This window comes from Mauremys reevesii, linkage group 19 (assembly GCF_016161935.1).
Source record: "Mauremys reevesii isolate NIE-2019 linkage group 19, ASM1616193v1, whole genome shotgun sequence".
NCBI classification, from domain to species: domain Eukaryota; kingdom Metazoa; phylum Chordata; order Testudines; family Geoemydidae; genus Mauremys; species Mauremys reevesii.
In genome coordinates, this window is record NC_052641.1 from 3,977,693 (window position 1) to 4,003,321 (window position 25,629).

General features: G+C 53.5%; 2 protein-coding genes across 9 annotated transcripts in view; one reads left to right on the forward strand and one right to left on the reverse strand.

Moving 5' to 3' along the window:
* Positions 1–2,692, forward strand: part of TRAF2 (TNF receptor associated factor 2) — a 49,271-nt gene extending 46,579 nt beyond the window's left edge. For all 6 annotated transcript variants that reach the window (XM_039506123.1, XM_039506121.1, XM_039506127.1 and 3 more), the window contains one exon: positions 2,557–2,692. In XM_039506123.1, coding sequence (XP_039362057.1) covers positions 2,557–2,631 — 75 coding nt within the window. In that variant the 3' untranslated portion in view covers positions 2,632–2,692. The remainder of the gene's footprint in view (positions 1–2,556) is intronic.
* On the reverse strand, positions 679–24,361 carry FBXW5 (F-box and WD repeat domain containing 5). 3 transcript variants are annotated; one of them, XM_039506128.1, is made up of 10 exons: positions 24,281–24,361; positions 23,624–23,741; positions 21,760–21,977; positions 17,393–17,550; positions 15,018–15,192; positions 13,888–14,036; positions 11,098–11,587; positions 6,139–6,286; positions 4,673–4,885; positions 679–4,024 (listed from the first exon to the last, which is right to left on the reverse strand). In XM_039506128.1, exons 3-10 carry the CDS (start codon positions 21,950–21,952, stop codon positions 3,778–3,780), a joined length of 1,773 nt encoding a protein of 590 aa, XP_039362062.1. In that variant the 5' UTR covers positions 21,953–21,977; positions 23,624–23,741; positions 24,281–24,361; the 3' UTR covers positions 679–3,777. The 3 variants fall into 3 exon arrangements, with proteins under 3 accessions (XP_039362062.1, XP_039362063.1, XP_039362064.1); XM_039506129.1 differs by lacking the exon at positions 24,281–24,361 and adding an exon at positions 24,137–24,155; XM_039506130.1 differs by lacking the exons at positions 23,624–23,741; positions 24,281–24,361 and adding an exon at positions 23,174–23,254.
* Between the last annotated feature and the right edge of the window lie 1,268 nt (positions 24,362–25,629).

Here is a 25,629-nt window from a genome sequence, read left to right on the forward strand (position 1 = left end):
TGGCACAGAAGGAACCACCTGTTCGAGCCATCTCATGGAAGAGGGTCCTAGCTGCATGAGCAAGCCTGTTCCAGCTGAGGCACAGTTGGGCTCAGCAGTGTGGTTGGGGAGAAGGGGCCTTAAGTTCTGAGGGAGTCACTTGAAAAGACTGGCTGCTTTTCATGTTGCTGTCTGTCCCCCCTCCTCACTTACCAGCTGTGCTAAGGCTGAAGGCTCTTCCATGCAGGACCCGCCTCCTTTCTCTGCAGTTTTTCAGTGAAATTGATTGGCTGCCCCCTGCTGGTGGCTATGATGCATTCAGCTGCAGCTGGGTCTGTGTCCGCTGTTCAGTGGATGTAAAGCATGCATGGATGAGCTGGGAGACACAACAGTGATGGCCCATGACCCTAGTCTCGTATTTACAGGAGTCTTTTGCTAAGCCTGTGAGGAAAGAAACCGCTAATCCAACAGAAGTGCAGCAGGTCAGGGTGCTGAGCTCCATGCACTGATAAAGGAACAACACAGCTCCCCAGCCATCTCCAGAAGAGGCTCCAGGTTCATTATCACTAAACCAGAGATGGGGTTTTAGGCATGGCCATGGCACCATCAATGGGAACTAGAAACCGTTTCTGTGAAATTGATGGGTTTGAAAGTGGGATCCCTCGTGTGCCACAGGCTCCTGCGGGAGAGGGGCTCAGCCCTTGTTCCATTTACTTTGCTAGAGAACAGGACAAATAATCCTTCCCCCCACCCCTTACTGTGGTCGCACATGCTGGGTCCCGGAGGTGCTGGGAACTGTTCAGACACAGGCCCTACCCTGCTGAGTTTACTGCCTTTGAAATAAGATGCAACAAGTGCCTATGGGACTGGGAAGAAAGGGGCTCACCTGACTAAAGACCCGCCCCTGAAATGCCCCAGCGGCTGGCTCACGGCTGCTGGGCCTGCCCCAGCAGACACTCGTGGCCGATGTGAAGTACCTGTATTGCCCCTTTCAGAGAAGGGAAAACAGGCAGCGACCACCACCATGGGGCTGTGGCCATGCTGGGGCAAGAACACAGCTCTGACTCTCCCCCCCCTCCCGCTGTTCACACATCACCCCCCAGCCTAGCACCAAGCTCCACAAATGGTACCTACAGCCGCCTTTGGGCTCCACTGCAATCTATGAAACTCCCACAAAAAGCGGTAGAGGCTAAAAATCACTCAGTGCCTGAAGTTGCTAGCTTGGGGCCTGGGCCCTGTTGGCTTCCTCTAGGCAGCCAGCTGCCTAGGTGCTGCCTAAGCCCCACAGCAATCCCCAGACCAGGGCAAATGGCATGACAGGGGCTTGTCTATGTGAGTAGGACCCATTGAAAATCTGACTGCAGGACCAGCAGCAGCTGTTCAGTCCCTGCCTCCTGGGCTGGCTTTTGGGGGTCTCAGCTCTCTCCTGAATGGGCAGATAGAGCCTAGGCCCCTCACCGGGGGGGGGGGGGTCAGGAGGGTCTCTTTTTTCCAGGCACTGCCCCACTCAGCAGTGGATTCCAAGGACAGACCCAGCTAGTGCACTGCCTCTGGGCTAGAGGGGGTTGTTTTGGGCTTGTACCTCACTGAGAGATGAGGCCATTTGACGATACTAGCTCAAACCCCGGGTAGCAGAATGTTTGAACAAGAGAAAGCTCCTTGCTGCCCTCAGGGCCTGGCCGTGCCCATGGAGTCCGGAGCCCGCTGGGGCTCAGGGCCTGGCCGTGCCCATGGAGTCCGGAGCCGGCTGGGGCTCAGGGCCTGGCCGTGCCCATGGAGTCCGGAGCCCGCTGGGGCTCAGGGCCTGGCCGTGCCCATGGAGTCCGGAGCCCGCTGGGGCTCAGGGCCTGGCCGTGCCCAGGCAGTCCGGAGCCCGCTGGGACACTGTGCGTTAAGCCCAGCGCCAGCGAGCAGGAAAAGGGTTCACATGAGCTCACAGCTATTTAAAAAGTCCCCACTCAGGGTGAGTGAATTTAGTTTCTTTAATGGTCAAACAGCTCCACGGGAAGCATCCATCTCTTCCGAACCATTTGCCAACAAAACATCCCTGCTCTCTGGGGAAGCTGTTGCTAGTAACAGACAGAGCTGCTGGGGCAGGGTAGCAACTCTAGGAATCGTGCCAGCCCCCATAGAGGAAGTCAAACCCTGCATGGCCACGCAGCACAGAAGGCTGCAGCCCAGAGGACTGACCGAAAGCAGCAGAAGCACCATTTAGTTTGACTTGTGCCTCTGCCTGAGCAGCGTGTACAGACAACTAACAAGTATACAACCCTCTTCCTCCCCAGCCGCCCCTGTTGTACAGACTAGAGCCGCTGCTTCCAAATTCAGGGGCCTAAAAATTCCAGCCTGCTATTTTCCAAAGCTGCTGAGCACCTGCAGCTTGAAGTCACTGGGAGCTGCAAGTTACCAGCACCTCAGAAATCCAGGCCTGTGAATTTAAGATCCTAGTTCAGACACCAAGTTAAAATCCTAGGGCCAATGCTTTCAAAGACAAAGGCTAGTTCTTAAAGAGGGATCAGCTTTGACCCAGGGCCAGCTACTGGAAGTGAGACATTTTCCTCTCATCTCCTGCTGTAGGCTTTAGAAGCCCCCTCATCAGTCTTGGCTTCCACAGGCTGCCTCATCACACCCAGCTCCAGGGGCCTGGAGTGAGACCAAGAGTGCAGCATGACAGAGTACAGAAGAGACTGACTCGTTAGATGAGAACTTAAAGGCGCTGGGGGAGGCCGGTAGCACCGCAGGGAGAAGTCACCCACAGTGAAAGAGCACTTGACAGTTCTCATCCAGGTGGCAGTTAGTGAGCAACTCAGACATCAGCTGGGATGGTGCAGCCGCCTGCTATGTCCTGCAGAGCAAATACCAAGAGTTTGTGGCTCATGCTGTGACAGCTGGACTCAGATTCTCATGGCCAACTCTAGCCCATAAGCTGCCCTCATTGAAGGGGGAACCTCAGCTTTATGGTCACCACTGCAGTGGCTTGCCTGGAAAACACCACATTAGCAACGCAACTGGAGCATCTTAATGTTAGTTAGCAGCTCACCAAGGCCCATCCTGTGTGACTCCCCAGCTCTCCACGTACCCATGTGGAAGCCAGTGGTGGAGGTGCACAGGCTTACAGCTAATGGAAGGCAGCGACAGAGGCTTGCCTTGAGCTGGCTGCAGTCCAAAGGGCTCTGGTAGGCCCGAGGTGGAGACGCAGGGCAGAAAGTTGCTAGCTGCCATCAGCAGAATGTTAGAGCTGCCAGGCCAGCACCAGTGCCTTAATGCTTTGCACTTTTTGAGCGAGAGCCTCTCTGGAAAGTCTCCTCGCTCGCCAGTCTGCATTCAGGACCTGGCTGCAGGAGACGGGAGGAGGGTGACCAGTAACACTGTCAGCGCCTCCTGCATGGGATAGACAGACAGCGATAAAACAGCCCTGTCATGACAAGAGCAGTGCTGCGACACTTCCCTTTGAGCCAGCAGCTCTCAGGCTACACCCCCAGCTCACGAAGAAAATAAGCCGCCACAGTCTGTGCTGATCAGTGACCAAAGCTTGGCTGCAAGTAGCGTGACCGACTAGCAGCACCTGTGAGTTTGCCCTGCAGTGACCCAGCTCCCAGGCTGCAGCGACAGTGGGGGCCCTCTGACGGTAACCGTTCTGCCAGATGCGAGCCATTGGTGGGAGTGCAAGGTTCTCTCCTGGGGTAGGGTCCTCCCAGGGCCTTGTGCCCACAGCTCCTCTCCATCGACGCTCCCACTGTCCAAAGCACAATAGAGGTGTGGCTGGAGTGAGGCAGCAGCACGAGCAGGTGCCTTGGTTCAGCTCTGCTGGTTCAGGAGCCAGGAGAAGAGCAGCTTGCGGGGCTTCGGTTTCCTGGCGTGGTGGATGCGCACTGTGCGGGGGGAGCGCCACACTTTGATGGTGGTGTCATCACTGGCTGTCAGGAGCAGTTCCTGCTCAATGGGGCTGAATGCCACGGAGTTGACCACATCGTCGTGCTGCAGCTTGGCCAGGCAGATGTTGTAGTGCCGGTCCCAGATGTAGCCATGATGATCCTCTGCCCCACTGCATTGAACAGAAGACACCAGTAAGAACCCAGCCCAGCCAGAGGGAAACAGGTGCCTCTCCCATAAGGCCTGGGGTTACACCCAAAATACTGGCCCAGTTTGTGTCCAGTCCTCACAGTTGTGAGAAAACCCTTTCCCAGAAGGGGCAGCGATGCAGGGGGGTTTGTCTGAGTGGGCACTAGTGCTGGAGTGAATGGCGCTGCTCAGTTCAATGGGCACTCACCAGTGTCGTCTTTAGGGTTCAGAGTTAACTGACCCATCAACATGCTCCTTCTTCCACAATCCCAAACCACCAGAAGCCTCGACTATCTCCTCCCCCGATACCACCTTCCAGAGCTCCCTCACCCAGTCCTGCACTGTCAAACCAAGAGCCTGAGGGGAAGGGGGGGCAGCGTAACATACTAACTGTGCTAGCCTAGGGGTTGGCAGTCATCCCATTTGGTACACGCCTACAGGCTTTCAGGTCCGTCACGCTGCTGCAGGAATCGCCCTCCGAGTGCCTCCGAGGCTGGGCCTGTGCTGCAGAATCTCCAACCCACCAAACCCAGGGGCCCAAGTAGCATGGTACAGGGGTCGGGAACACTGGGCTTCTCTCCCCTCCCATCCCACCAGCTTTGCGGCCAAGAGAGACAGGCCCACTGGGCACCTGGCTACGAAATCCCTGCTGACATCAAGGAAGATGAAGAAGCATTCATCGTTGGGGGTGTAGGCCCGGTGCGAGCGGAGAGCTCGCTTCACCTCCTTCATGGTCTTCAGATCAAACACATGCAGGTCAATCTCCTCTGCGATGGGGGGTGGCTGCATGGGATCAGAGATCACACAGTCCCGCGGCCAGGACCGGCTGTTCACATATAGGTACCTAGGGGACAGGAGAGGAGGGGTTACACTGCTGGGTCACTTCTGTCAGCATCACCATCCGGTCTAGAAAACCTCTCAGGTGTGACTGTGCTGGGGCACTGGTTGGTTTCACTGCCCGGCTCTCCAGCACAGCTCGCAGCCATGGTGTCTGAGTTACAGACTCTGGAGAAGGAGGGGCAGGCTGGAGTTTTGGAAACAGCCCGTTTACATGAATGATTTTTAAGATTTCAATTAAGCCATTTCCATCCCTGCTCAGTTCTGCAAGTAGGAACCCCCCAAGTGCCTAACAAGGGACCTCTGCTGCTGGGAAACTCCAAGGAGAGTTCATCTTATACACCAAGCTCCTCAGTCCAAGCCAGCCACTCAGATGGCCTGGCCCAGCTACAGAGCCAGAGCACTCAGATGGGAAACCCACATCTCCTTAGGCAGCTCCTACATGCAGTTACTAGAATCAGCATCTGGCTGGTCCCCAATTCCATTCCTATCCCTTCCAGCAGAGACTCTTGGCCACCTCTTCCCCGGTGGGGGCTAAACCAAGCGCCCCTCCCTGCCATCTGTGGGCTTCATGCCCCACGAGTCAAGAGCACAGGAAATCCCCACGTGGTGACACACCCCCACAAAAGGAAAGCCCAAGCTCCCCAGGTCCCTGCACTGGCAGACAGGTCATGAAGGCTACACCCAGCTGAGCTAATGGAGAGTCCTCTCAACTCTCTCCCCCCCACATGCTTGAGTGTGGAATTCCTTCCTGACCCCAGATCAACTCTGTGCACATGAGCAAAGCATCACCATGGTTACACGCAAGAGCCATTTACACTCTGAAACAGCCTCGGGGTCCAATGCCCCATTATTGCAGCCTCTGGCATGGAGCAGCTCCCGCGTGCTGAGCCTGACTGCAGGGCGTGGAGGGACCCCTCTGCACAGAGCCGTAGCTGATGGTTTACAGAACCCCGGGTTAGACCCCAGCAGGGCCCATCACCCTGCTAACGGGCACACCAAGTGCCATGCGGTTTGCTTTGTGGCAGAGGTCGGGAGAAGGAATCTCAAACACCAAGGGCCTGTGTACACCTATTAATGAGTCCATGGAGGCAGGGGCCAATCCCTGTGCTCTTCTCAAATGAGTCACCAAGCTCTGGAACCCCACACAGAGTAACTATTCTTAAAGTGATCAGCAGGCAGCCAGGAGTCCAGTGCCAGTGGACCCATCCCCATGGCAGACCCTCCGCTCTGCTCTGCCTCGCGTCCTGCCACACCCACCTGTGATCAGGAGAAAGGCCCATTCCAATAATGTGACCGTGGATGTCAATGACATGATCCAGTGAATCAAAGAACTCATCCGAACGTCTCTCCTCCCCAAGCACTGGTCCAGCAGTCGTCATCTGATGAGGCAAGATCTGCTTAATCCCTTCAGGGGAAAGAGGCAGGAAGGGGGATTAGTCTGCTCTGCAAGAGGGGGCCGCTGCTGCCCGACTCATAGGTAACATGCAATAGTGAAAGGACTGGAGCCTGTGGAGCTCACTGCAGAGCAAGGAGCGTCCCTCCGAAACCTTATTACGAGCTGCGAGGAGAGAGGAACCCACATGGGGGACCCTGGCTGGGAACTGATGACAAGGCTCGGGTGGGGACTGAGTCATGGCACAGTACAGGGCACCAGTCCCTTGGCGCTCTCCTCTGCTGGCTATTCCTGTGGCATCAGCCCAAAGCAGCATTTGTGCCCTTCCAGTGAGGTTTGCAGCCAGGAGGGGGGTGTTTAGGCTTTTCACTCCCGCTGTTCACAGCCAGAGCAATTCCCAAAGCAAACACAAAACACTTCCTTTCAACCAGGACCAGGGGTGGTTTCCTGATGCAGGCTTGAGAGAAGGTCCCTTCCCTGCTGCCTGGGAACAATTAGCTCAGTTGTAAGGTACGATTCTGTCATGGAGGTCAAGGATTCTGTTACTTTCCAGGACCTCTGTGACTTCTTGCACAGCATCAGCTGGTCCTGGGAGGGGCAGAGCTGCTGGCTGGCAGGCTGCCTGCTGGAGCTGCGGCTGGGCTGGATCCACCCGTGGGGCTGGAGCAGTGGCCGTCAGCTCCTGCCGCAGGAGCAGCTGCCGGAGTTCAGCCCCTGGCAGTGCTCTGACTGTCAGTCCCCCATAAGTGTATTTTTAGTAAGAGTCAGGGACAGGATACGGCCTTCTGTGAATGTCTGTTTATTGCTCACACCTGTCCCAGACTTTTACTAAAAATACCTATAACAGAATCTTAACCTTAGTCATTTGCGACAGATTCCTCAGAGGCGTCCTGCAAAGGCAAATATAGCAGGATGGGTCCCTGTATGCAGAGGAGACCGAGTTGGGGGAGGGGGTGTCGTCAGACATCTGGTTTGCACTTTTTAAAACTCACTGTTGAGAGAGAAGCTCTGTGCTAAGGACCTCGTACCAACCCCTTCAGTAATTGGCAGAGAGCTCCCTAGCCACAGCTCCGAGTCCTCCAAGCTGGATCAGTCCTGGGATGATCCCACTCGACCCCCCCAACCAGTTCTCAGTAACACACACTTCAGGCCTTCCAGAGGTAGAGGCCCGGTCTACTCTAGGAAATTAGATCGGTGTAACTACATTGCTTAGGGGCATGAAAAATCTCCATCCCTCAGCGACAGTTACAGGAGAATTTTCCCATCAACCTAGCGCGGTCAACACAGTTACCACCTCTCAGGGAGTGGACGGGAGAACCCCTCCCGTCAGCACAGGCAGTATCTTCACTGAAAGTGTAGAGAAGCACAGAAGTGTGACAGTGGCCCACTTGTCAGCCTTTTCGGGCCATGTTTACAGTTCACTGCTCATGGGGATGATACCGAGCAGGTGTGTAAAGTGCTTTGAGATCTGCTGATGAAAAGCACTGTGAGAACTGCCATTACTGTTATTATTTAAATGAAGGGACACTGGTTGTTCCTGGTGACTTTCATCTGGCAATCAAGGCAATTTACAAGATCTCAATGATTGTGCCCACAGTGCATCAGCCTGTGGGCAGGACAAGAGTCACATGAAAGACCTGTTGTGACACATGGCTAGAAGGGGTTAAACATCCTGCAAAATAAATAACCCTCCTAAGACACGTGGGGAGATGTTTGTGTATTTACATATGTCTGAGTAGGGTCGACAATGTAATCAACAGTCCCTGCCTATGCCGTATTCTGATCATTCAGAGGTCAAAAGAACATCCTAGCATTTAAACGAACTGTGAACACGGGCTCTCTCGGTATTCATCTCTCTTTGAAATGTCCTGTGAATGGTGGAGCAACAAGCAAATTGCCTTATGTTAACTCTATGGCTAAGTGATGGACCGCCTTCAAAGTCATGCTAGTTACCTTTTGAACGCCAACTTGGCAACAGGTTCTATAAAATTGTATAAAAGATCCTTGGGTCCAGATTCTGTCATCTCAGATCTGCTTAGGCTTCATCAGGGGAAGTTTGAGTCGCAAGACTGAGGTCCCAGTTATGCTGGTACGCCCTGAATATGAGATTTGGACGTTGGCCTATAACCTATGAACTATTTCTGCAAGAACTCTTTGCAACCGCAAAGGTCACCATCTCTGCTGTGAATCTGCACCTCAATGAACTGAACTCGTCTGGATGTGTATTGATCTTTTCACCATACTCTCTCCCTTTTGTTTTTTAATAAATTTTAGTTCAGTTAATCAGAATTGGCAGTAGTGTGTATTTGGGTAAGATCTGAAACATTCATTAACCTGGGAGGTGATGTGTCCGATCCTTTGGGATTGGTAGAACCTTTTCTTTTATATGATGAAATACGATTTACAGAAATTTTAATCATATTTGACGTGGGTACCTGGCTGGAGGCCTGAGACTGGATCCCTTGAAGGGAACTGTGTAGTTTGGACTCCTGAGTAACCAGTGAGGTAATAAAGAAGCTGTTTTATGCTGGCCTGGGAAATTTAAGTATTGGAATATCCACCAGCTTTTTGGGGTCTATCTGCCCCATTCTTTGGGGTCATCCTAATTGAGTGACCATAGCTGGCCCCCACTAGGACCCCGGATGTTTTACCAAATGAGCATAGCACCATGACAGCTGAATTCCAGCTTTCAGATCCCATCTGGGAGGTGGCTGGGGAAATCCATCCTAGCAGCCCAAATAAGACACAACTGAGTGCCTGTAACAAGGGCCCTGGGTCACAACTCTGCCTGGACCTCACTAGGAAAAGGAGAGGCTCCTGTGAGGGGTTTCATTTGCATATTAGACTAAGGAGCTCATTTCCCAGATTCAAACCTAGGTCTGGCAGAGATCCTGCAGCACGGGAGTAAAGGACAGTTACCAAAGCACCTGCCAGAGTCAGATGAGCGAAGCCGAGGCCTTTGGTAGCAGGACTGAATGCTGGTCTCACGTGAGTCAATAACGCACCAGTGGGGCAAGTCGGACTTTCGACAGTGCACCCACCTCATCGGAGCGGTGTGGTCCAAGCATGCAGCGAGCAAATTGAAATACCAAGTCCTTGGGGCAGAGAGAGATGCAAGGGGCCTGTTCTATACAAAAACCTATCAGCGAACATCCTGTGATGACTGCCACCGGGAGAGGAAGAAGCTGGTGGTTTGCCCTGGCATAGGATCACTCTCTCTGCTTTAGGCAATAGTTCCAAGTTAAGAAATCCCTTGAATTCAAAGGCACCAAAACTTTGTCCCATAGAGGGCTGTGCTGGCAGCTTTACAGGAGCCAAGGGCCACACACAATCTGTGGTGGTGCCTAGAGATGGACGTGCTAGATCTACATTATTGCAGTATTACAGTGCACAGGGCAAGTCACAAAATGCCAAAGCTAGGGTTGGACACACGACCTTAACTCTGTCCCTTGCGTAGACCATGCAGTAGGAGTCAAGTTTAAATTATATGATCAAAGACTATTTCCCACATGGCTCATCTTAACTGTTTTCTACAACCTTAGAACCTGGAAAACCTTCCCCTCTGGCTCAGGCAGGTGGTAAAATCGGATCAGAGCCAGGAGCCAGCAGCAGCAGGGGATGAAGGCTGCATTGGGGAATGCAGGCAGGGGAAGGAACCAGGAAGACGCAAAGTTCGCTTCACCCTGGTGGCTTCACAACAGATGCAGAGCAGGGAGAGCAGCTTCCCCTCCCACCCCTTCTGCTTGTACTAGAGGTGGTTGGTTCCTCCCTGGCCTTGGGCTGTTTCTCAGGAACCTCTTGAAAAGAAGCTGGGGGGTGGGTGGGGGGAGGATCAGTTGTCCCCCCTCCCCTTCCTGGTGGGGACACTCCTCACAGCTCTAGCATTTGCCCTAGAACCACAGGACTCTTCCCACTCAAGGCTCCAGCGTGGGGGATGGAAACGTGGAGGGAAAGCCCCCTTCCAAAGAGGCTGTCACCTAGGCCTGCGGCAATCAGCCACAAGCTAGCGTGGTGGCTGTGGCTCCGTCTCAGCGAGGGAATGAGGCAGGGGCTGGGAACCACTGAACCTTCTACAATTAGACCACTTAAAAGTGGGGTTCGCGACGTAACACTTTAGAGAGCGCCGTGCGTGGGAATGCTTTCAAGTGAGCATTGGCTGAATGTGCAAAGCCCTAATGGGCTGGAGGTCAGAGCACTTGGATCTGAGCTGATCCTCTTCCGAGTCTCAGTGAGATCTCCGAACAAGCCCAATCAGCGCCATGGGAGGTGTCAGGATTGCCGAAAGCGCCCAGATAACTGGTTGCACCTGCAGTGTTCTAAGTGCCACAGAAAGAAAAAAAAGACATCTGCTGTGCATGTTTGGTATGCAGCTTGCAGGCGCTCAGAGGTCTTAAACCTAGCAAGGGCTCGAGCCCTCAGCCAGGCCCATGGTCATGCTGAGATTTACATCTCAGCCCCAGGCATTCCCCTCTCGCTGTAACTAAATAAAGGGGTGGCTAGATTTTAATTTTTAAAAAAAAATCTAGGGAGTTGAATTTTTTTTTTAATCTCAAAAACAGCTGATGGGATTTTGCACAAACTTCCTAGAAAGTTTCACCTTTGGCCAGAGACCAAGCCTGGAAAAATACAGCCTGGTGGGAAGCATTTTGGGAAGGGTTATAAGGGAAGTGGTTTTGAAACCCTGACTCCAGCAGGCACCTGGCAGAAAGCCACCGTGCTAGGTGGTGACCAGAGCCTCTGCTCACTTCTATAAGGGGCCAGTCATTGTCCCTCAGCCTGTGCTGTGAGCCAGAGCCAGCGGGAGCCAGAGCTCTGCCACTCACCTATCTGGTGTGGAGAGTAGGTGAGGCATCCTGTGCTGAAGATTAAGTATTTCTTCTTGTTGCTGGCCGATGTGGGGAGCTGGTTCAGCTCAGGCGGTTTAGTCCTGTTCCTGGCAAGGAGCTCTGCCACCTTCGTCTCCAGCTCGCTCTCACTCATGACGGGCATCACACGGCCTTCGAGGATGTCATCCAGGAACTGCTGCAGCCCGTCCTCTGCTGTCCCGCTCCCACCGTCCGGCGATGCCTGTGCCACTGGCTCTGGCATCCCTTTCTGCTTGGGCTTCGCCTCCTCTTCCTCACTGTCACTGCCAAGATCAAAGACCTGGTAGGGAGCGGCAGCAGCCGCCAGCTGCTCCTTGTAGTCCAGGAGCAGGTCCGGGGCATCGTAGCGGCTGCAGTCTGCCACCATCACTGTCCGGATGGTGCTGGCGTTCAAGTTCTGGATTTTGAACAGTCTCTTCACTACATTCACATTCTCAGACTCTACGCCCTGTTCAGAGAGGGGAGAGAGTGAGCAGGTGCTTCTCGCTGTGACCAAACACACCAGAGAGCACGGGAGGGCTCAGGGTCACTTCTACAAGAGACGTCACAGGCGCCCCAAGCCCTCTCTAAACGGCACGGTGCCCTTTAGGGTCTTTCAACAGAGGCTGTCAAAGCACTTCACAAGTGGTGATGAATGGAGCCCCTGGAGATGGGCCAGTATAGCAGGTCCCATCTTACAGGTGGGGAAACTGAGGCCCAGAGGGGCAGTGACTTAGGCAGGGTCACACAGCCAGGCAGCAGCAGAGCTGGGAATAGAACCCAGTGTCCTCTGCTTTAGTCCTCTAGCTGACACCGCCCGTCCTAACAAACAGTTTCCATCCTGACCACAGGTTCAGCTGCCTGGCCATTCTAGGAGCGGAAAAACAGGCACCAATGTGCTCCTAGAGTGTGTTTCTCCATTTCCTTCCTTTGGGAGGGTTTCACTGCAGCTACTCCCTCTCGCAATCTGCACTGACACAGGCTGCCAGGGACAGGAGCGCTCCGCTTCTTTGGGCATGCAAATTGCCAGCAGCACTAAAAAGGGAGAACAGGTTAATGGGTAGAGAAAGGACTTGCAGGGTCTATTGCTGGCTCACAACTTGGGCAACTCAACATCCAGGCTTCATTCCCCGCCCCCCCCGCCGCCATCTGTAAAATGGGGGAATTAAATCCTTACCTCTCAGGGGCTGCGAGGGTTAATACTTCAACGTTTGCTCAGCACTGAGCGATCCCTGGTGCTTGTATAATAAAGACTGAGGTTTCAGAGCCCCCAGGGAAAGCTGAAGGAGCTATTCTCATCCTATAGGGCTGCTGGGGTCAGCAGCAAGACAGCGATGGGCTGCCAGGCAGCGTTTGCCCACCGTCTCCGGGACAGTCTGTAGCAACTCATGCAAGAAGTGGCAGACGGAACAGAGCGTGCGTGAGCCTGAAGAACTGAGGGGAAGGGGCACAAGTGGCAAACAATACCAGTGTTCCCGTCTGCTATGGAGAACCCCTGCCAACAGCAGTGCCTGCTGCAGCAAGGCTCAGTCAGGAGAGCTGTACAAACAACGAGGATCTCAAAGCGCAACAAGCAGCCTGAGCTCAACCTCCCTATCCAGGGGGAGGGGCTGTTCTCCCTATTTCACCAAGGAGGAAACTGAGGCACAGTGGGTAAGTGAATTCCACAGATCACAGCGAGCCCATGACAGTGCTCGGATCCACCTCATTGGCAGCTGTAAATTGCGAGACGGCACTTCCTCCAACATGTCACATGACATTCACTTCCCTCCTTTCCTCTAGCAAGGAGGATTCTTTGACCCATCTGTGGCCATATTAATTCCCTGTCCAGCGAGCACCCGTGTCCCATAAGGCCAAGCACCCAGATATAGATTCATAGACTCTAGGACTGGAAGGGACCTCGAGAGGTCATCGAGTCCAGTCCCCTGCCCTCATGGCAGGACCAAATACTGTCTAGACCATCCCTGATGGCTGACAGACTCCAGCAGCCCCAGGCATCCAGCTCTCGCAGGACCCATCAAGGCATCCAATGACTCTTAACTCACCTGCTCACCATGGCTCATCCTCTGGTCCCTTCCAGAATGAGCCCCCGGGCTGGGCTTCAGTCTCCATCCCCACAAACATGACATGAGTGCATGGGAGCAGACGGCACACAGAGCCACATGGGCAGTGCCCACTGCAATGGGTGCTGTGCCAAGGAGGCAGCGGGCTACTGGAGGGCCACCCTGAGCCAATCTACCACGAGGCTAAGCTCTCCATCCCTCTTAACCTTCTCCCACGTTCATGCTATTTGCTCCCAGAATGACCCTAACTCCCACTACAGGAGGCGTGACGGTGGGAGACTGCTCCGTTCCTCACCCGCTGGCAGTGCCCAGGGTTCTCTAAGGCCTCAGCAGTGACGTCAGCGAGTCAGTCAGGGGCGGCTCCAGGCACCAGCACGCCAAGCGCGTGCCTGGGGTGGCAAGCCACGGGGGGCGCTCTGCCGGTCGCCGCGAGGGTGGCAGGCAGGCTGCCTTCAGCGGCATGCCTGCGGAGGGTCTGCTGGTCCGGTGGCTTCAGCCGACCTTCCGCAGGCGTGCCGCCAAATCAGCGGGACCGGGGACCTCCCGCAGGCAAGCCGCCGAAGGCAGCCCGCCTGCCGTGCTTGGGGTGGCAAAATACCTAGAGCCGCCCCTACAGTCAGGGTCTCACACCCCCGACCCAGCTGATGGGAGCTGTCCAGGCTATTAAACAACCCAGAGCTTGGAGAAGCTTGGCCCTGGGACGCACCTGGAAGGCATTGTTCAGCCACAGCACAGAGCAGGAGGTGATGTGCCCAATTCGGTGCAGGTTGCCAGAAATCAAGTTGGTTTCATTCAGCCAGCAGCCAAACACATCATAGGGTTTGTTCCTCACCCTGGAGAGGAGCGTGAAGTTATCTGGAGGGAAGGAGAAAGGGGAAGGATAATACAGCTCCACAGAAAGGACCCCAGTGAAGCAGGAGACAGGACCCATGGGACAGGGATTCAAGCCAGAGGCCCAGCTGATCCCTGAAGCAGTGTGGATCTAAATATGGATGGTCCCTCTTACAGCTTGTTATCAGTGTGGATTCCCAACACTCTCCCTTTCAGTGGTGCTAGGTCAGGGGTTCGCAAACTGGGGGTCAGGACCCCTCAGGAGGTCACAAGGTTATTACATGGGGGGGTCGGGAGCTGTCAGCCTCCACCCCAAACCCCGCTTTGCCTCCAGCATTTATAATGGTGTTAAACATAGAAAAAAGGAGGTTTTAATTGATAAGGAGGGTTGCACTCAGAGGTTGCTGTGTGAAAGGGGTCACCAGTACAAAAGTCTGAGAACCACTGCACTAGCAGCTAGATATTCCCCTAGGTCACATCGGGGCTGTCTCTCTCTCTCTCGACGCGGTGAGCACCACTGTCGACTGAAACAGGGCCCACAGGTTTTGAACCAATCCATCCCTATAAGAAGCCTCCACTTGGGTAGGGAACCCAGGATAGAGGTAGCAGGAGATACTGAGACTCAAGATTAGTAGGGTCCCAGGATTGGAGCAGCAGAGGACAATCCAGGCCAGGAGGGACGTGCATGAGCAAAGCTGTGTGTGATGACAGGAACAGACCAGTTATTGGTCTCGTGAGTCAGGGGCTATGGGCAGAGCTGGGAGATGGGGTGGCCTCAGGACTGAGCTCTCCTGCCGCTCTCCTGCTGCCTGACTGTGGCAATCAGAGTCTGCCAAAAGCCCCTTTTAAAGAGGGACATGAAAACCCCATCCAGTCCCTTTCCTAGGCGTAGGCCAAGTCACTGCATCCTGCCACCTTCAGCTTTCCTAGGGCAATTTGAATCTGCAGCCATCCAGCCAGTTCCACACGCACACCAAGGCAGAGCCAAGCTGAAATGAGCATTACCCAGGCTAATGACGGCGATCTCTCCTGACGTGCAGTTGCGAGGCCCCACAAAGACCCCTGACACCAGGAGGAGGGTGTCATCCGAGTTGAACTGGGAGAACTGGGTGTAGCTCCAGTTGTACAGCCTCATGTTGGAGCTGTGGAGCAGGGAAATGGCCAGCTCGTTGTTCCAGATCTGAGGACAAAGGGGACAGGTCAGGCTGTTAAGAAACCTGGCCAGTTTCACTCAGAGCATCGGTCATTAGATGACCTGGATTTGCAGAGCACCAGTCCGGAGGCACAGGAGCAAACGGCTGGAGATGTGCTAACCCAGCCTTGCTGCCAGAAAGCCATTCAGAAGGGAACCGGAGGATCTGCAGTCACTGCTATGAAGATCTTTGATGAATTTGGCCCAACTAGTCCACTGCCCTTGTCATTCCCTCAGCCTCAGGCCTGGTGCTCTGCAGCACCCAGGACAGTTGTGCCTCTGAAAGCTCAGTTCTGTCTCCTGGTTCATTTTAGGGTCATATCCTAAGTTCCCTCTAAACTGCGCAGCCCCGTATGAAGCCACACGCAGGGGCTCAGGCTGCGGCGGGGAAAGGCGCCCGTCCCAGTGCGGGCCTGTCGCGGACTTGCCTGGACAGAGGAGAGGAGCCCCTCCCTCGGCCCGGCCCAGCCCCACTGAAGCTGCTGTGGCCAGGGAGAGGCGCCTCTCTCCTGGCCCCGGGCTGCTGCAGCAAGGGAGGCTGGGGGGAATCCTCTTTTCCCACTGCAGCCCCAGGGCAGCCTGCACCCCAAACCCCTCATCCCCAGCCCCGCCCCCCATTCCCAACCCACTGCCTCAGCCCTGAGCCCCCTCCCACACCCAAACCCCTCATCCCCAGCCCCACCCCCCATTCCCAACCCACTGCCTCAGCCCTGAGACCCATCCCACCCCCCAACCCCGCAACCCCCGCCTCGAGTCTGAACCCCCCCCCACCCACCCCAACCCTCTGACTCAGCCCTGAGCCCCCTCCCACCCCCAATCCCCTCATCCCCAGCCCCACCCCCCATTCCCAACCCACTGCCTCAGCCCTGAGCCCCCTCCCACACCCAAACCCCTCATCCCCAGCCTAGAGTCTGAACCCCCCTCCCACACACACCCCAACCCTCTGCCCCAGCCAAGCCCCCCTCCCATACGCCAAATCCCTCGGCCACACCCCCAGCACATGAATTTTGTTATGGGCACCAATACGAAGGTGATGTGTCACACAGGGTCGTGTCACAGATCACCTCCATACTGGTGCCCATAACAAAGTACATTCCGCACACGGACAGAGGCAACACTGGTCACTGGCTGGGGGAGGGACCTGTGACCATCTTCCTTTCTGAGTGCCCTGGGCCCCAGTGCCATGCGAGTGGGATTGGGGCTGGGCCACAGGCCCTTCAGGCTATGCTAGCAGAAGTCATTGCAGTCTGACAGGACTACCCTGGGTCCTGGCTGTGGAGCTGGTGGCTAGGTAGGGACACCTGGCCTTAACTTAGTCCACCTTCCAACGTCCCCATTGCCACTGGCCACCTCAGCAGTCAGGCTGGGCCCTGCTGCACCCAGCCAGCTTTCCCCAGGTCAGGGCCAAGGGAACCCGTCAATGGGCAGACGTTACTCAGGAGCCCCCAGATGAGGCACAGGGAGGGGACATGACTCCCCCCAGGGGACAGCAAGTCAGTAGCAGAGTCGGGAGCCCTGACACCACTTGTTTCCTGGGTCCCCTTCCTGCTCTCCCAGTCCCTGCCCAATCATTGCCCACGCTGGGGTGACAGCACATGGCTTGGGGCTTGCGTCAGAAATCTCAGTGAGGGAATTAGGTTAGGGGTCTGCTACAGGAGTGGGTGGGGAAGGGTCTGTGGCCTGTGATGAGCAGGGGTCAGACTAGCTGATCATGATGGTCCCTTCTGGCCTTACGGTCTATGCGTCCAGAGATTGCTTTGCAAAGCCACCTCCAACTCCCCCTTCCCCAGCCAAACCCTCGTCCCTGTGCAACCTGCCCACAACCCTGCTCCCCCTCCTTGATTTCTATGCGCCGACGAGAGCCACGTCACGCAGGAAATGCACTAAGCCCTGCAAAGGAAGCAAAAGGGGTCCCAGAGATAACCAGCCACTCGAAGGGCCAGACTGAGCAGCTCAGATGGCCCGAAGCCCCACCAACTCAGATGCGCCCAACCTGCCCATCAATCCTTCTCTGCTTTCTGCATTAAGACGTTTCAGGGCCAGAACCCTCCCCACAGCTCCTGACAGCACTAACCAGAGAGGGGCAGCACATCAAAGCTCAACGGAAGAGTTTCACAGCCGGAGTCTGAATGTGGCCGGCCTAGATGAGTGAATTTACCCCTCAGAACAACAGCCGCATGTCCTTTACCTTAACTGTGCAGTCCTTGGAGCAGGATGCAAACAGGTAGCCAGTGTGGGAGAAGCTAAGGTGTAAGACCTGGTCATTGTGCTCCCTCAGGGTCTGCACTTCAACACAGGGGATGGTATCATAGAGCCTCTGGAAGTCCTCGTACCAGGAAACAGCAGCTACAACACATACAGAGGGGAGGGCGGAGTCAAAGCTCAGCATAGGTGCAAGCCATAAAGCCACCTGACTTGTCTATAGCAGGGACTTGCCATTGCGAACGCTAGCGAGAAATGTTAGGAGCCCAAGGGTAGACAAGGCTGCCACAGCCGCAGCCATTGGCAATCAGATTTGCTCTGAGCAGCTTAATAAATACAGTAACTCCTCATTTAACACTGTCCCACTTAGCGTTCTTTCAGTGTAACGCCCTGCTCAATTAGAGAACATGCTCGTTTAAAGTTGTGCAATGCTCCCTTATAACGTCATTTGGCTGCCTGCTTGTAAGATTCTGTGGACAAGCAGCGACTTTTACAAGGGAACATTGTACAAGTTCCTCTTCTCTGCCTCCTCCCCCTCCCTCCCAGTACTTCCCCCGCCACCAAACTTGGCAGCGCTTAGGACTTTCTGGGAGGGAGGGGGAGGAGCAGGGAAGCACCACATCTCCACTCCTCCCCCTCCCTCCCAGAAAATCCTAAGCACCGCTAAACAGCTGTTTGGCAGCACTTAGGAGCGGGGAGGGGGGGAGGAGAGGGATGTGGCGTGCTCCAGAGCGGAGGTGGAGTGGGGGACAGGAAGAGGCGGGCCTGGAGCATTCCCTGCAAAATCCAAGCCTGTTCTCCGGGGCAGCTGCCGCTGCTGTTGTTGCAAAGGTGCTTCGTCGCATCCTTGCCTGCAGCGGGCTGTGCCTATGTGGGGTAAGCCAGGGGCTCTTCCCAACCACAGTACAGCACAGCAGTGGTCCCCAACCTTTTTCGTCTGGCCAGTGCCAGACAACGAGCCACGGAGGACCGTGGCGGCGGACGAGCATTCGCCGAAATACTGCCAACAAATTTGGCGGCGACACCTCTGGATGGTGCTGTTTGTCGCTGCTGCTTGCCACCATCCAGAGGTGTCGCCACCAAAATGCTGCCGAATTTCGGCGGCATTTCAGCGGATGCTCGTCCGCCAGCCAGTACGCGGGCGCACTTAGACACCCACGGGCACCACGTTGGGGACCCCTACTGTACAGTATAATGCCTTTTATCTGCCCCCCCCCCCCAATTTCCTTGGAACCTAACCCCACGCATTTACATCAAATCTTATGCAACAATTGGATTCATTTAACATTGTTTCAGGAACAAAGCTACAACATTAAGTGAGGAGTTACTGTACAAGGAAACGTCTATTGGAAGGATTTTAACTCAGAAACATTGGTGGGTTCTAAGCCACACAGCAAGATGTAGGGTATCACCATGGAGAGCCCAATGAATACCTACTTCTGAGCCCTGGGCAGAGGTTAGGTGCAAACCAGATGTTAGGATGCATAAGGAATGGGACAAACGTTAGCGAGAATATTAAACCATCACAGAACCATAGAACCACAGGATTAGAAGGGATCACAAGGGTCATCTAGTCCAGTGGTTCTCAACCAAGGGTACATTTACCCCAGGGGGTTATGCAGAGATCTTCCATGGGAAACACCAACTCAACTAGATATTTGCCTAGTTTTACAACAGGCTACATAAAAAGCACTAGCCAAGTCTGTACAAACTAAAATTTTATACAATGTCTTGTTTATACTGCTCTATGCACACTGAAATGTAAGTACAATATTTATATTCCAATGGATTTATTTTATAATTATATGGTAAAAATGAGAAGTCAGCAATGTTTCAGTAACAACGTGGCTGTGACACTTTTGTATGTGTGTGTCTGATTTTGAAAGCAAGTCGATTTTAAGTGGGGTGAAACTTGGGGGTTGCAAGACAAATCAGATTCCTGTCAGGGGGACAGTAGTCTGGGAAGCTAGTCTAACCCCCTGCCAACACACAGGGTTTGTTGTGTCTAACCCATCCAAGGCAGATGGCTCCAGCCTCCTTTTGAAAACCTCCAGTTAAGGAGCTTCCATGACTTCCCTAGGCAGTCTGTTCCATTGTCTTACTCTTGTGACAGATATATACATTAACTGGAGACCCTCATCTGAAACGCTGAGTTCCGTTCTGTTCCCTCTGTCAACAATGAGAGAGAGAGAAAAAAAAAAAAGAGAGGTCCAGAAACGATCTGTGCTCTGAAGAGGCTTCTGTACGAAGTGGGATTGCGAACAACAGGACCTGTTTAATTTAGAGAGGAGATGCGACAGGTACACAAAAATCCATCAGGACCTCTCACAATATAAGAGCCTGTGGACATTTAGTGAAAATGAATGGTCACAAGCTTAAGACTCAAAAGAAAGATTTTTTTTATACAAATGCATAATTTGTGGCAGTGAGTTCCAGTTTGAGGACTGACAAGGCTAAGGATTCAGAGGAGGAGTTGACATTTATATAGGTAATGAGAACCTCCATAGTTATGTTAGATAGGAGTTCACAAGTTAGGGAGATCAACTCTCCTGCTGCAGGATATAAGGCAGCCACTAACTGAGGGCTAGGAAGAAACCGATGGGCAGCATATTCCACAGCCATCCATTAAGGGAGTCTTCCACCTTCCTCTGTTGTATCCAGCACTGGCCCCTGCTCGACAGAAGAGTGCGCTAGATGGGTCACAGCTCTAATGGCCATTCCACTAATGCTCCTAATCACAACAGCCCCTGGAGCCCATTTACTGAGCCTACAGACATGATGCTTCTCCCTAGGTCTGAACTGGAACCCTGATATTGTAGCCCCTTCTCAACAGGGGCAGCTTGACACAGGCAGACCTACCTTCTGACCAGACCAGGAGGCTCTGCTCCTTTCCATCAGTCCCCTACGGGTGGATGATCTCTTTGCAACTCCAGTTCAGCCATTCATTTTGTTGGCGGTAGCCTTTAATATCAGCCTCTTGTCACAGGTATGTCACATGGAGAGAGCAGCACAGGCCAGTGCACCAAGTGCTCCGGCTCTTGTTTTCAGCCCCCTGCCAGCAGAGCTGGGAAAGCACCCAACCAAATTCCTGGACTTACTCTACTGCACTAATGGGTCAAATGACCTAACAGCATCTAACACACAGGTTTGCCAGTTCTGGTCACAGAGTAAACAGGAATTAGAGAAGCACATGCACAAGTCAAACAAAACTAACCTGCAAATATTAAACACACCTTCATTTTGGATTTACTTATGCTGGTTACAGCTAAAAGCCAGTTATCCGAGGGTCTACAGTGACACAGAAAACCTTCAGGGTTCAGAAAACAGGCAACAGCCCCATGCTGGAGCAACACATCCTAAAGGCTGCAGCATGACTCTCCTGCCTCTCTCAGCTGGAAGGTCAGGCATTCTCTGCCTCTGCACCCTCTCGATTTCCCACTCTTTTCCATGGGACTGGAACTGGAGGATGAGCACATGGCTGCTATACAGGTCACATGGTGGGGATCAGAGTTCTGCAAAGTCATGATAAAGCCTGCACATCCCACCTGGGACTTGTATGCATCTTGGCAGTGCCCAGTCCCTGAGTCCTCTCAGCAACAAGGGTCTTTCTAGACTAGGAACATGACCTGGTGACCCATGGTTAAGGAGCACTGTTGTCTTCCTTTGCCAGTCCTCAACCAGTGGTTGAAGATGTTCAGGTGCAAGACCAAGTGAGACCCACATTTGAAAGTGGATAATACGCCACCACCATAAACACGAGATTCATTGTACCTGCTTATGCCCTTCTTAAAGGGACAATAATCACCCAGCAGCTCGATCTAAGTACTGTAAGAAACTGTCAGTCTGCAGAAGGGTTTAAAAAAAAATCTTTAAATTTTAGACATGGGGGGGGGGGGGAAATCTCTGAATTTTCAGCAAATGCTATTTCACAATTTTCAACAGGGCCTGATGGGCAATAGACCCTTTCCCCTCTAAGTCACTATGTGATGGCTGATGTGACATGAACTAGAAATTTCAGTTCAGGGAACATGGACCAGTGCCCCACATCACATCTGACCTGTTCAAGAGGCCAAGGATTAAATAATCCACTGGGAGCTGCATGTCCCTAATACATCTTGGTGCTTAGCTCTCCAGGGATGGGCCCTTATAGAATACCATCAGTCAGAGGTGGGGTCCCTACAGGTCAGAGTAGGGCACACTGGCAGGGCTGCATGTAGGAAATCTTGTGCTGCTGCCGCCGATGCTGTTCCTGTTTTGGATATTAACAGGACTGTGGTCTACCAGTCAGCTAACCCAGCCCTTTTCAACAGTGAAAAATTGATAACTTACTAAACGTAGTTAAAAATACCAGACCTGGGTGCCGTGGCACTTCCCGAGAGACCCTGTAGTATCTATAGAACAGCTCCTTCCACAGGAATTCATCCCGGGCCACCGCATGCCATTGCCGACACACCAACCCCACTGAGAGCACATCTACGTGGTCCAGATACAGGAAAATCTCATAGAGGATGCTGTCTGGGAGAAGGGGACTATCCCCAACATCCATACTGTCATTCTGTCACCAAAGGGCTCTGAAAATAAACACAGGGGGGAAGTTGGTGCCTGCTCATCACAGAAGGTAGAAACTTCCCAGTTTGGGGGCATGCAGAGTAGCAAGGTTCTCCTGTCTGAGCAAACTTATTTGGAGTCATAGAGGAAAGGAACAGCAGCTTTTTACAGGCAGCAGCAAACAAACATAAGGAGAGTGAGATTTCTAAAATTCAAGTTACCAGTCACTGGCGTTTGGTGGTGTGCTGTGTAATTTTTTTTTTTTTAAATTCCCTTTGACTTTATCCTTAATAATTTTCTTTTATTTTTTTGTCCCCAAACAGAAACGGCTTCTTAATGAATTTTCTACTTTTATTTTTTTAATGTAGCAACTCTTTAAAGCTCCATAGTACCAAGAGAGACACTAACATTTACTATGAAATTGTTCACATGTGGAAGATCAGCCACTACAAACAGAGGCCCCAATACTACAAATGCTCACATACAGGCCATCTTTATTCATGCACATAGAGTGACCCCCCAACACAGGCTGTCAGCAGCCTTTGATCCTGGGACTGTCAGCACAAAAGCACAGCTTCTAGTACTTCAGCTAAAAACCAAGATCTATTAGCTGGGGGCAGTAGGCAGCAACTACACTCTGGGTAGTGGAGGTAATGCAGGGTACTTTACAAACTTTTATGGAGTGTAGTTGTAGCCATGGTGGCCCAGAATATTAGCGAGACAAAGTGGGTGAGGTAATATCTTTTACTGGACCAACTTCTGTTGGTGAGAGAGACCATAAGAGCAGCTCTGTGTGGCTCAAAAGCTTCTCTCTCTCACCAACAGAAATTGGTCCAATAAGAGCGATTACTCACCCACCTTGTCACTTTACAATCTTCTTATATATCCTGCTCAGGGAGGCTAAAGGTCTATATTTTGGGTTTCAACCCCAGCTATTGGCTCAAGAAAGAGGCTATTATAGAACTGGCACCTAAACAGACCGGAACTCTAGGACAGCTCAGACGCTGCTTGGGAGTAATCTAGAACACATTTGTAAAGTGGGCTGTCTCTCTCGCTCTGGGAGTGGTCCAGAGAAGAGGCACAGCCTACTACTGCTGACAATTAATGGACCTAGTCCTTTAACTTAGGAGGCAGACATCTAAGCTTTGGTGCTGAAGGTTCCAGGTTCAAACAGTGCTGATAGCCCATGGTGGACTGTGACTTCAATGGGGGTACTCACATGTAGCCAGAATCTGCTGCTGCTGCTTCTTCACATTACGGCCTGATCCTGCTTCCACTGAATTCACTGGGAGAAGGATTTAGTCCTGAGTCTTTTTCAATTATCTGCATTAACACCACACTATCCTTTAATAACAGTGCACATGACTATAGCACCTTTCATCTTGGGATCCCAAAGACCTTTATGAACATTCATTAATTCTCACCCGACTCCTGTGAATTAATTTTACAGTTGAAGAAACTGAGGCACACAGCAGTGACGTGGCTAATGCCATACAATAAATTAGTAGCAAAATTATTCTGCTACAGCCACTTGACAACGTTCCCTCTTTGCTCTTTCATCTTAATGGACTAGAGCTGGATTTCAAAGACAATAATATGGACTGTAGAAGGCTGCAGCCAATTGAGAACTTTCTGTAATCTGGAGCAACAGGTTAAACAGCATATCTACCTTTGACTCACAGTCAGCAACAACCCCTCAGAAGCTTGGAATTGCGGTAGTTCTTAGCAAAACCTCATCTTCTCCTGTGCATGTAGCCAGGAGAGCACTGGTCATGGGTACCGGGTGGCTGCAGGTAGAAAGAGGGACATGATAAGATAATGACCCCACATGGCGCAAGATGCAAGGAGCCCCAGAGACCATCTTTCCACTAGGGAATTGTGTTTCCATATAAAGGTTTAATTAAGATAGCGATGAAATGCCCCAAGCTGCCAGAACCTTGCCTGCATGGGGCTCCCAGTGGCCCCACACTGGTAGAAGTGGGCATCTGTCGTAGCACTGAAGTGGCCTAGGGAGGTCAGAAGCTGAGCTCCCCTTCCTCCTGGGACCCCTTTAGCCGGGCACAGACTCCCCCAGTCCCGGCCTGGACTGTGATCACTAGATAAACCGATCCCCTCCCCCCACCGCTGCTTTCCGCCAGCTCCGGGCTCCGCCAGCGGCTTGACCCACCGGACGGGCACGTACAGCGTGTGGCCCCGACGCGCTGCCACGTCTGGCAGCTCCACCCCGGGAGCGCGGGCGGGGCGGGGGGCACCTGGGTACCGCCCCCCGGGGCGGGGGGCCCCTCGCAGCCCCCCGGGCCCCTCCCCCCTGAGCCAGATCTCCCACCTCAGCGCCACGGCTCCCCTGCCCCGGCCCCAGCTCCGCCCACACCGCCGGCTTCCGGCCCGCCGCTCCTCGCTTCCGCTCTGCTCGAGCCGCTCTAGCCCCGCTCTATGGCCCGTAGCCACGCCCCCCAGGCCGGATTGGTCCATCCCAGAGGCCCCGTCCTGCCCAGGCCTGACTAATGGAGCCCAGCACGGCCCATGCCCGGAGGCGCTGCCGGGGGTGTGTGTCCCGCTGGGGGCAGAGGGGCCAGGCTCTGAGCTCGCCCCGCCCGGCCCGTTGGTGCCCGCTACGCTGGGGTGACCAGATGGCCTGATTCTGCAGGGCCCCTCCTGATATTTGGGGCTTTTTTTCATATGGGCGCCTATGCCCCCCCCCCCCGTCCTGACTGTTCACACTGGCTGCCTGGGCGCCCCAGTCGCTGCACGGGGATGTAGAAATATGCACATTAGAAGCTGGGCATTAAGCGAACCGCCAAAGGGGAGGCCGGGCGGGGCCCCGGGCGCAGCATTTCGCGCGGAATCAGGGTGTCAAGAGCAAATGAAGACCCCGGGGCGAGCCGAGAAGAAATTCTGCCCCTGCCTGGCCCCGGCTGCTAGGGGCCCGGGGAACTGGAACCGCTCCTGCTCCTGCGTGTGACCCAGCTGATATTACTGGAACCTGATGGGCAGCGCCGCAGGACTGGAGCGCCAAAGGCAATGGTTAGCGCCTGCCCTGAGAGGCCCTGAGTGGGTAGCGCATTCAGGTGCGACTCAGGCAAGCTGGGGTCTATTCCTGCCTATAGAGCAGGTACCGCTGGCCTGCTGGGTGACCTTGTACAAGTCACTTTAACTGCTCTGTGCCTCAGTTTCCCCACGTGTAAAATGGAGAGAATAATACTGAACTTTATAGACCCATAGACTTTAAGGTCAGAAGGGACCATTATGGTCATCTAGTCTGACCTCCTGCACATTCCAGGCCACAGAATCTCGCCCACCCATTCCTATATCTGAGCCACTGAAGTCCTCAAATCATGGTTTAAAGACTTCAAGATGCCAAGAATCTTCCAGCAAGTGACCCGTGCCCCACACTTCAGAGGAAGGCGAAAAACCCGCAGGGCCTCTGCCAATCTGCCCTGGAGGAAAATTCCTTCCCAACCCCAAATATGGTGCTCAGTTAAACCCTGAGCATGTGGGTAAGACTCACCAGCCAGACACTCAGGAAAGAATCTTGGAAATGCTTCATAAAGTCCCCAGACCAATGTCTACTCGGTATGCTGCATTAATTATGTGTAACTCTATTGATCTGGAGTTCTGTGTGAAAATGTGGAGAGTTATCACAGCCCTTAAAACAACCCCAATGGCAGGGCATGT

Excerpts from the sequence above, each read along its gene's own strand:
- FBXW5 (XM_039506128.1), bottom strand. The coding sequence starts at position 21,952 with ATGGATGTTGGGGATAGTCCCCTTCTCCCAGACAGCATCCTCTATGAG. Across the intron at positions 11,588-13,887 it reads GGCTGAACAATGCCTTCCAG|GGCGTAGAGTCTGAGAATGT; the intron begins GTGCGTCCCAGG and ends CTCTCTGAACAG. Across the intron at positions 4,886-6,138 it reads GGCCTTTCTCCTGATCACAG|GTACCTATATGTGAACAGCC; the intron begins GTGGGTGTGGCA and ends CCTGTCCCCTAG.